We start from the raw sequence: 11,497 nt of genomic DNA, 5'->3' as shown, positions 1-11,497 counted from the left end.
CACAAGAGACACAAAGAAGAAACTAAATAACAACAATAAGAGAGAAAAGAGACAAAACAAACACAAAAGTCACAGTTCAACATTAAACAACATCGTTGAGGAAACTTTTATTTCTCTCAAGTGTTTGTGATAAACGATGATAATAAAGATTTTTGTTTGTCATCACACTAGTCCACTATTTGACTTTACAAATTCTACATCATAATGAGAATGAAGGTGTTTTTTATTATTGTCTCTACAAGAAAACCTTCTGTTTAAAAATAAAATCAAATAAATGACCAAACAGTAAAAGAAGACCAAGCTTTTACTTTGAAAATACTAACAGGATGTAGTATCCAGACATGTAAATAACTTGACAAAGGTATCTGACTAACTCTAACCCTAACCCTAACACACACAGACACACACACACACACACACACACACACTCTCTCTGTGGAGTTAACTCCTTCCTGTCTGATCTGAGTTCTGCTCATATTATAAATGTTATTTAGTTTGTAGATAAATCATTTTAGTAGAATTAATCTCTTTAATCTCTAATAAAAATCTGAGATTTGATTCTTCAGAATCAGAACTACGAGAGACATTTCTCCTCCTGGATTAAGTTTGTTCTCATATTACAGAGTCATGCTCTCTCCACATGACAACAATTATGGTTTATTTTTATTTTTTTACAGTTTTATTGTGAAAGGGGGTCTTTTACTTTGAAACTGCACGTATTTGATGACATCACGCAGCCAGGAAATCCTGTTTCCAAGAACATGTGACACATTTCTGTTTATTTAGGACAGATGCATGACCAGGGCTGAGTCAACCTTTAGGTTTTATCATTTAAACCATTTATGATCTGATAGAATGTTATTAAAAAAAAATTATAAAGTTGATTTGTTGTCATGGCAACTTCATGCAGGTGTGTTCATTCAGCCTCATGGAGACTATGTTTACAAGGATTTATTACATTTAATAAATATAAATTAGAACATAATATATTCTAGGTATCTTACAGATGGAAAACATTCATATATATAGAGAGATATATATGGTACAATTATTATAAATGATAACTAAAGTAATATTAATTTTAGGCCAGGTTCCTGATGTCTTCATATTGTTTGGTAGCTATGGGTAGCTGCTGAGCGGGCCTACAAGCCAGCAGTGTAAGGTTAGTTTATTTAGATTTTAGGTTAAGCTAGCCAGTAGCATTTGGTTAGCTTATATTTCACAAGGTTTGAGTTATCGTCTGCTGCTGAGTGGGCCATACAAGCCAGCAGCATTTACTTAGTTTATTTAGATTATAGGTTAAGTGTCATATCACATGACCGTAGGTTTGTTAGGGTTTCTCAGCTGGACAGGACCTCTAAGTGTGTTTTGCCTGGGATTTTGGCACAAGGGATTGTAACATCTAATCCTGTGTATTAATGAATATTTTCACAGTTTAAACATTTAAATATAAATTGGATTTGTTTTGGCTTATCTACTTAAAAACACATTTTTAGAGAAAAGATCAATGATTATATGGCAAAAATTCACCAAATGATCCCTTGAGTTTATTTATGTAACAATCTGTTTTTAAATATTTGCATTATTTAAGTATTTTATCCACTAAAAACATATTAAAACATTCTTATCATATTTAAATTATTGCTCTTTTTATTTTAATGTCTTTTAAGAAGGATGTGAACGTTGCTGTGCTCGTGTCGGCTGCAGGCTGCTCTGTCTCTCTCTCTCTCTCTCTCTCTCTGTCTCTGAACCACCTGATGAAACCTGACTGAGTCTAAACGTGGAGGACGCTGGTGGAAACTGACCCGGAGTCAGTTTGTGGATTAAATCCGTGAATGAAGCGAGAGCTGCACGTGCTGCTGCTGCAGAGGATCAGCTGGTTACATAAGACATCTGTACATAGTAGTAATCTGATCATGTGATCAACACACACACTCTCAGCGGCTTCTTCAGTCCAGGCTCAGTTAGATGTGATCATCTCTAACTAACGTGATATACTTTATCAGTTATTAAGAGGAGAGAGCAGACGGTGGGTTTCTACGCCCTCCACCTTGACTCACAGAGCAGCAGCAATAAAACACGACGGGTGGATTAAACCTTGATGGTTCTTGATGGAAACCAGATAAACAGAACCTGAAGCTGAGCACGTCTTAAAGGGGAAACAGAAACCTTTCACCTGATGGTTACCTGGACCAGTGACCCTCCTCCCTCCTGGAGATGTTATGGCTCAGAGTGGCGTCTCCATCTTGGCCCACAACAGCTGATTCAAAAATGGTGGAAGAGGTGGAGAGAGAGTGGAGCTGAGGCTAAAGACAGCTAGCAACCTGTAGAGTCTATCCACATGATTTTACATCAACTATGAACCACATGGTGACCTGACTGATAGAATCTGAGCCACGTGCCTCAGTTTCATACATGGTCCATACATGGGGCATATGGCAGCCATCTTGTGCTCAGTGAGAGCTTAGCATTGATATGTAGCATCTTAGTACTGATCTGTAGCATGCCTTGGTGACTGGTTTAGAGACCAGGGCCAAAGAGACCAGGGTCAGGAACATGGACCTGATGGTTCTAGAGATAGTCCTGATTTATTTGGTCTTTCTAGATGAGTCCCACGTCCCAGGAGACTTTATTCCACTTTCATCACATTTAAAGTTTTCAATGACTGTTGTCTCTCAGATCAAAGAGGATTAAATAAAGTGACGTGAGGTAAACGTTCTTTAATCAGACAGTATTTCCTGGTTAGATCTGGACGTCTTCCTCTCTAGCTGCAGGCGTAGCGGGTTTCCTCGGCCACTTCCTGTCTGTGATCGTGACATAGGCCACGCCCCCACCTGTTCAGGCACTGGAACACCTGCAGAGAGAGAGCGATCAGTGGGAGGAGTTAAGACGTGAAATGAAACCGTCCAGACACTCACCGTCCTGCTCCTCTGTCCCCGGCTGATGATCCGTTTCCTGTGAGAGGACAACATCTGTCTGTGAATGTGGAGGTTGTAGAGAAACAAGACTCGCTTCTTCTCCCTCTGACAGAGAGACAGAGACAGACAGAGACAGAGACAGAGAAAGAGAGAGACAGAGACAGAGAGAGAGAGAGAGAGAGAGAGAGAGACAGAGACAGAGGCAGTTATCAAACTGAGACTGGTTCAGAACATCTACATGATCCTGGTCTGTAGTGGATCAGAGAAGGGGGGAGGGATGAGGAAGTGAAAGTAGAGGACAAGGAGGAGAGGAAGAGGAAGAGAGAGAAGGAGGTGAGAGAGGAGGAAAGGGAAAAGGAGGAAGAATATGAAGAAGAGTAGGAAGAGGAAGAAAGAGGAGGAGAAAGAAAAGGTGGAAGAAGAAGTCCAAAGTGGTCCAATAAAGGAGGAGAACCAGAGTCATTGGTTCTGACCCGTGCGGTTCTGGTTCTGGTTCTGAAAGGAGTCAGAACACTCAGTGGATCTCAGACCAGTCAGGGTCTCCATGCTGACCTCTGACCTCTGACCTCTGACCTCTGATGGAAGCTCAGAACTGGACCACAGAGACCTGGAGGAAGGAGGTTCTGGTCTGATAGATCTAACCAGAGACCTTGGGTCCTTCATCCATGTTCCTTTGTCTTGTAGCTCCACCCTCTCATGGAGTCAGGACTCCCTGATGACCTCTTCCAGCAGGATGATGCTCCCTGGAACCAGATCTCAGTCCAGTCCAGCATCTGTGGGACGTCCTGGAAAAAACTGATCCACGGAGGCTCCACCTCTCAACCTGAAGCAGGACTCAAAGGATCTGATGCTGACGTCACAGAACAGCTTCAGTCTAGAGGAGTCCAGGACCAGGTGGTCATAATGTTATGGCTGATCAGAGTAGACTCTGAATATTTCTCCGTAAGCAGCTAAAGTTCGGTGGTGAAGTGCTGCATGTGGATCTCGACCAGAGTTCATCCCGTCAGCGCTGCTCACTAATAATGCTCTTACATTAATCTGTTCTCAGATCAGATTTACACGGTTTAAACACGGTGTGTGTGTGTGTGTGTGTGTGTGGGTGTGTGGGTGTGTGTGAGTGTGTTAATGAGATTTAGGTGTTTGCCCCTTCATCAGTTCACCACAGGAAGTGACATCACACCAACCAACACATGTTTACTTGACTAAAGCTGAAACTGCTGCAGGTCCTTTAGACTCATTATGGATGTGGAGCACAGACTGTATATAAATATGGACGACACGTCTCCACCTCCTTAAAACGAAATGACCTATACTCAATAAAATCAGTCTGCAACATTTCAGGGTAAAGGTTTGATTAGGTTTAGGGTCAGGGAATCTATAGAAGGTCCTCACAAACATACAGTTATCAGTGTCCCACTGATCCCAGTAATAACAGTGTAATAAACCAGTTATTAACTAGTTAATTAATCAGTAATGCACCAGTAACCAGAACATGACCAGTATGAACCAGTAATAAATTAGTAATAAAATAATAAACCTAAACAGTAACGGTACCTTGGGGTTGTAGAAGGCAGCGATGACCCGTCGGAGGCGGTTGGTGTAAACCTGGAGGCAGCTGAACAGCGCCACCATCAGGACACAACACACACAACTCAGGTACACACCGGCAGAGAGGGAGGACGGGGGAGACACACACTCTGAGGGGGAGAGAAGGGGGAGGTGTATGGTAGTTAGAGGAGAAAAGTAAAAAGTATGTGGACGGTTCACGATTACAAATGTGTTATGAGTGGTGTAGTCAGACTCAACTAACACAACGACACAATAACTAGTTGCACTGCCCCCTAGAGGCCTGGTGGTCCTTCAGTAAATGACACAGTTGTGACCCACCCTGGTTGTCGCTGTCGATGTTGAGGCTGGACGAGCTGTTGAAGGCCGATATTGTCGTCCTTAGGAGGCGGGCCATCATGGAGTCTCCGCCCACTCTGATGTCCACCTGGTGACTACCTACAGAAAGGAGGTAGTGTTTGGATGTGTCGGAAGTTTATTTATATATCTTCTAAAATATTAGCGTGTTAACAAGATTCATTGTTGACAGAAAAAACAACAACACATTCTTACTCCGGCACCGGTACATGGTCAATCTGATCACACCTGTCTATCTTTACGTACCTGCGCTCTCACCTGGTATTAAAACCTGTCTCTAATGGATCTCTACCTACCGTTGGATCAGAACCATGAACAGCTGGTTGTTGACTTGGAGACATGATCCAGATGTTGGAACGAGCTACAACTAAACAAAACTACATCCTCCAAAAGAAAACTAACCTTAGTTCAGATTAGGTTTAGAGCAGGACTGTTAGTGTACCTAATGAACTGGCAAGTGAGCCTATATTATATATTTGTTAAAGACGTCAGATTTCAGTGTTTGCATGGATTAGTTTGTTTACTGGTCAGGTTGAAGCTGGTGACCGTGTGTCTGCTGACGATGTCCAGGACGTGGAACAGAGAGAAGTCGACGGCCAGAAGGACGAAACACAGCAGAGAGACGGACAGCACCTGAAACACACCTGACATCTTTCCAACACAAATAAAATGTTATTTCACTGGAACCAATGGGAAGCTCAGAATTACTGACGTTGTTGAACGCACCACTTGTTTGAGCTCCTCGGGGTAGATTTTCAGACTCCAGGGGTCAATGAACTGGTTTCTCTCTGATCGACTCAGAGGCAGAAGGAAACGCTTCCCCTAAACACAACCACACAGTCATCAGGTAGTGATGATGAGGATGAGGATGAGGATGATGATGATGATGATGATGATGATGATGATGATGATGATGATGATAAAAAGGGACATACCGCTATCCTTCTGCGAGCGTCAATCTTTCTGAAGTAGGCGGTGATGTAGACGTTGTCAAAAGAAATGTCTCTCCTGTAACTTATGAGGTAACTGAAGGCTCTGAGGAGGAAGAGGAGGAGGAAGAGGAGGAGGAGGAGAAGGAAGAGGAGGAGAGGGAAAAAGAGGAAAGAGAGGTGAAGATGGTGATGAAGGTGTGAATCTTACTGAGTGAAGACGGTGATGAAGGTGTGAATCCTACTGAGTGGTGATGATGATGAAGGTGTGAATCTTACTAAGTGAAGACGGTGATGAAGATGTGAATCTTACTGGGTGAAGATGGTGATGAAGGTGTGAATCTTACTGGGTGAAGATGATGATGAAGGTGTGAATCTTACTGGGTGAAGATGGTGATGAAGGTGTGAATCTTACTAAGTGAAGATGATGATGAAGGTGTGAATCTTACTAAGTGAAGATGGTGATGAAGGTGTGAATCTTACTGGGTGAAGATGGTGATGAAGGTGAAGGACAGCAGCAGCTCCAGGACGTCCAGCACTCGTTCCATCGTTGTCGTCAGTTCCTGGACGGATTGTCTGACGGCCTCAGAGAACTCCTGCTCCATCAGAGCTCCACCCAGCACCGACTGCTGCTGCTGCTCCTGCAGGAGGTCAAGAAGAAGAAGAAGATTGATCAGTTACCAGGTCTGACCCGAGGGTGGCGCTAGAGGACAGCTGGTGTAGTTCTGACCTGCAGGACGAGCTCAGTGCTGAACTCTCGGGACAGGAGGTCGACTGAGACGTTGAGCTGGTCAAACAGCTGACCGAAGTTCCTCTCGACGGGAATGTGCTCCCTGCACCAGGGAGTCATGACTGAGACACCAGGAGGAAGGAGGCGGACATGTTTACTTCCTCAGAGACGACTTGTCTTCACGTTACCTCAGTGACGGAACCAAGAACCTCAGACGGATGAAGGTTGATCCAGATCAGCCTGAACTCATTAGACCAGGGCTGTAAAACTCATGTTAGTTCAGGGGCCTCATGCAGACAGTGGGGGGTGGGCGGACCCGGGGCTGGACCAGTAACATAAATACCTGTTGAGCTGGTTCTGGTCCACGGGTCGTATGTTTGACACCGCTGTATTAGATTTAATAAATACCTCTGCATCATCTGGATTCTCCTCCAACCAATCAGAAACATCTAAACTAATCAGATGACGTGTTACTTTTCTGTCTGTCACCACATAAAGCCCCGCCCACACGCTCTGATTGGTCCAGACTCCAGACCATGAATGATGAGTTCATATTTCAGCCTTTTGAAGCTCGTCCCAAATCCAACATGGCGGCCACGCTGACCTCTCACCTCTCATGACGTCACACAGGAAGTTGAACTTCATGGAGACACAGAGGATGTGGTTGATGATGGGGACAGGTATGGCCTCCATACACTCCGCCCACCTGTGGCTGAACCAATCAGAGCAGCGCTGCACGCCCTCGTCCACCACACCTGGATGTGAGGCGCAAAAACACGGAGGCAGAGTTTGATTCAGTGAATGTTGTAGGCATCAGACGACTAAAAATAAGAATTTCTAAATTTATCTGCAAACAATAAAAGACACGAAATCCTCTTCAATGTGTTTACAAAAATGTATAAAAATCATAAACTATAAAATAATTCAAGCTGTAATTATAGACTGAATTAAATATAGTTAAACTGAAGGTAGTTGTGAAATAATATTTCAGCTTCTAAGGGAAACCAAGCATCTAAATACGATAAATCTGGTCTGGAGGCCGACTCACTGTTGCACTGCATCCTGGTCTTGGTGGTGAACTGGTCCTGGGTGCTGTTACCGGCGTCTGGGTTCGGTTTGAAGCGGTCGTAGCCGTACTGAAGGACCACCTCGTCTCTGAGGACCTGGAACTTGTGGCTGACGCTCAGAGCCTCCGACTGAAACGTTTCTTTATCGTCCTGAAGGATTGAACAGAAACACGGGGCCTGTTTTATAAATGGAATCATCGTCGACATCATTTGGTTCTTGACAACAAAAATATTTTATATAAAAAACTGTTTGGCTGTCAGACTGAAAACTGATTTATAATAATTAATAAAGACCAAGACCAGAATAAATATTAAATATATGGAGATATTTGTATTTTCTAGTCATTGACTGTGTTCGTTAAGGGACCGGATGACTTTGGGAAAAGAAGATAAATGTAGTTTTGTAATTTTATTTTAGATTTTTATATTTTTGTTTAAATTATTTAATTATTCTAAAATTATGTTTTATTGTTAATATGATATATGTTTTATTATTATTATTATTATTATTATTATTATTATTATTATTATTATTATATTATTAATAAAGTAGCTTCTTTATTTATTAAATAAATATTTTACATTTTTGTTTAAATTCTTTAATTCTTAAAAAATAGATATTACTATTGTGTCATTATTATTATATTATTTATTGATTAAAGAAATATTTATTGCTTTTTGTCAATGTTCTGTTAAAGTTTTAAGCTTTGAGAAATAAAGCGTTCATCAGTCTGGTGGTCAGAGTTTTTATGAACCTACATCGCCCCCTAGAGGACAGGAGGTCAAAGTACTGAACACTGACTGAAGACAGGTGAGTACTACTGCAGTTTTACATCATATGTTTTTTAATAAATTGACCTTACTTTTTAGAAATCTGAGAATCTTGTAAATTATTTGTAAAACAATAAAAGTGAATTGATCTTGACCATGATTTAATAAATAAAAGCAATAAAAAGGGAAATTGTGCAACTTTTTCTAAGCACTGTTTTCTGCAGAGTTCTCACCATTAGCTCCTGGCTGACGAGTAGAAACGGCGTGACGGCGGCTCGCCACAGTAACCGGCTGTGACGCACCTGCAGGTCCAGGTTACAGCTCAGAGACGTGGCGGCGGCCTCAACGTTTCGCCGGATGTTTGAAACTGGACCTGTGACCGGACACACGACACACGACACGTTACTCTTCTTATTCTTATTTCTTCATGTTTATGGACAAAAATAAACAGAAGCACTGAGCTCTAGTCCGTGGTCTTGTTTATATAAGTTGCGGACTCTAACCTCTTGAAGAATGTTAATATTTTTGGGGCTTTTTCAGAATTAAAACTTGTCCAGACGTTGTTTTAGGAGTAACCTCTTCCACCCAACGAACCTGTCCCAAATGTTCTGTAAATAGCTGCCAGTCCGTAGGTCATACGTACATACAGTGTGTGTGTAGTAGTGTTTTGTTTTGTTAATGTCTCTAGATGATCAGGCTTTAAACATATGAAGAAACAACTGTCCGCATGTATTTTAGACAAAACGCATTTGTTTGTTTCTAATTTGAATATTTTAGCAAAAAAAATAAAAAGCCTTATAAACATAAAGTACAGTCAAAATGGGATGTAACATTACCCACAATCCTCTCTGCTCCACTCTGCCATGCTGGGTGTCATTAGAAACTAGAGAAGCTTCTCTTTCCATTGATACCAAGCATCACATAGCTGGAGCTAACCAGCTAGCCTCAGCTAACAGAGAAAACATGACGACAAACTTTGAATTTCACCGTCATCATGTCAGAATTTCTTCTTCATCAAATCCAAAAACAACTGACAACAAATGTAACTGATCTAGTTTTATTATCTTCTGTCCTTTAGAGTCTATCCACATGATTCTACATCAACTATGAACCACATGGTGACTTGACTGATAGAATCTGAGCCCTGTGCCTTTCATTCATGGTCCTTTGTCTCCATCTAGTGGTCTAATGGTGGTACTACTGATAATAAACACAATACAGCCATCTCATAGTGATTCTTCTGGATTGTATAATGTGAACAATGGTAGAATGTGATGATGTCTAGGCTAAATAAATAGTCTGTAGATTACCAGGGTCATTCTGGAGATAATCCTGATTTATTTGGTCTTTATTAAGAGACTCACCTCCCAGTACTCAGGGACTAAGAGGTCAAAGGTTACAGTTACGGTTATGTTTGGGGTTTACCTCTGTACAGCACAGACAGGATCAGTAGCATCAAGTAGGCGCGGCCACGGGAGCCGAGCATGCTGGGAAACACGAGGAGGGCCGAACACCTGAAGGAGGAGGACAAGGCTCCAACCACAAGGCACACACCTGGAACACAGTGAGCTCCGTAAACGTTCTTAATCCGTCTCATAGAAACAGATGTGAGTGAGACATCTCACCGACAAACAAAGATCCTGCTGCCAGCCTCAGGTCAAAGGTCAGGGGGAGGCTGTGAGCGATGCCCAGGAACAAACCTGAGGACGACAACAAATATTAACTAACTATTAGTTACAAAGAGATTTTTAATGTTAAAATAAAACAAGCAGCAAAGATATAATAATAATAGAAGGATAAACCATATTTTATAGTATATTAAAACCGAATTTTAGAATAATAAAAGTTAAATAAAATTATTTAAAAGATAAATTTTAATAAAAAACGGGAAAATTAATTATAATTGTACATTTATTACAACTAGAAATATATAGTTATGACATTTTTCAAATAAATTACACAAGCTATAGTAATATATTAATCATTATTAATAATAATAACATAACATATTGTTATACCCGCCCCCAAAAAGAAATGAAAACATTTCATATAATATAAAATGATTATAGTACACAGAGTATTTTTCTTAACAGAATGATAATTAATTTAATTTATTCTGTTAAACATCGTTTAAAGGTTCATTTTCATCCGGACTAGATCACCATGGTAACCGAGCTGGAGCAGAACGCTAGTTTCTGTTTGAGTCCGTTTTTATCTCGTATTTAGTGAAGTAGTTGTGTTTAAAAGAAGCCGACCTATCAGTGAGCAGCTCCTGGTTCTAATGAGACACTGATGAACAGACTACTGTCACTTTTCTCTGAGCTTCTGCTGAAAACTTTAAAATATAAAGTTTCTCGGGCAGATTCTGAACGTCTTTTGACTCGCTCGGTCTAGACTGAACCTGATTGGCGGAGAAGGCTCCAGGACGGTGACGTTACCTGCGCCGCTCCCCGCTCCGAACAGCGCCCTGAGGACCAGGTGAGTCACCGGAAACTCCTCTGATTGGCTGAGGAGGAACCTGCGGAGGGCTGGAGGAGGAGGAGGAGGAGGAGCGAACAGAAGAGCAGGAGGTGAAACACGATGAATGTTGAACTCAGACTGTGTCTGTGGTGAAATGAACTCACTGCTGAGAGGAGCTGGAGACCTGTGAGCATCAACAGCAGCCATCATCATCATCACCATCATCACCATCATCATCATCATCTGGAGTTAGAGGAGGAAAGAGGAGGTGGAGACTCTGGAAGCTTCAGCTCCTCTGGTCTCCAGGCTACAGCAACGACTCAGACAGGATTTAAATCAAAATAAAGAGTAATAATTTTATTTTTTTTTAATTATTTAATTCATTAAAAACATTTTCAGGGGAACACAAAATAAAATATTATAAAATAAAACCTTGAATCATATATTTATTTATTTAATACAACCAAATATTCTCAAAACAGCAAAAACATTATAAATAACATTTTAAATTCATATTTAATGTTTAAAATAAATAATATATCATTATTAATGTATAAAGCTCCTTCCAGAAAACTAATAAACTGTATAATAATAGTAATGAATGTAATACTGTGTAAGAATTTAAATGACATATTTTTAATACTTACATAAATAAAACATGTTCAGATAATTAAACAGTTTAGGACAATTAAAAACTAG

At 40.9% G+C, this 11,497-nt stretch overlaps 1 protein-coding gene across 1 annotated transcript; it reads right to left on the bottom strand.

Annotated features, from left to right (window-relative positions):
- Positions 1-2,764: 2,764 nt before the first annotated feature.
- dcst1 (DC-STAMP domain containing 1) lies at positions 2,765-11,035 on the bottom strand (the record flags this gene model as incomplete). The annotated part of the gene is made up of 16 exons (XM_084556463.1): positions 2,765-2,854; positions 2,919-3,023; positions 4,473-4,615; positions 4,806-4,922; positions 5,366-5,492; positions 5,568-5,663; positions 5,777-5,876; positions 6,254-6,411; positions 6,501-6,622; positions 7,112-7,255; positions 7,549-7,717; positions 8,572-8,711; positions 9,764-9,892; positions 9,964-10,038; positions 10,777-10,866; positions 10,963-11,035. 16 exons carry the CDS (start codon positions 11,033-11,035, stop codon positions 2,765-2,767), a joined length of 1,878 nt encoding a protein of 625 aa, XP_084412589.1.
- Between the last annotated feature and the right edge of the window lie 462 nt (positions 11,036-11,497).

The sequence above is a fragment of the Chelon labrosus genome (assembly GCF_963514085.1).
Source record: "Chelon labrosus genome assembly, chromosome: 12".
Classification (NCBI taxonomy): domain Eukaryota; kingdom Metazoa; phylum Chordata; class Actinopteri; order Mugiliformes; family Mugilidae; genus Chelon; species Chelon labrosus.
Note: the sequence above shows the minus strand (reverse complement) of the source record. Positions and strands in the feature narration are given on the sequence as shown.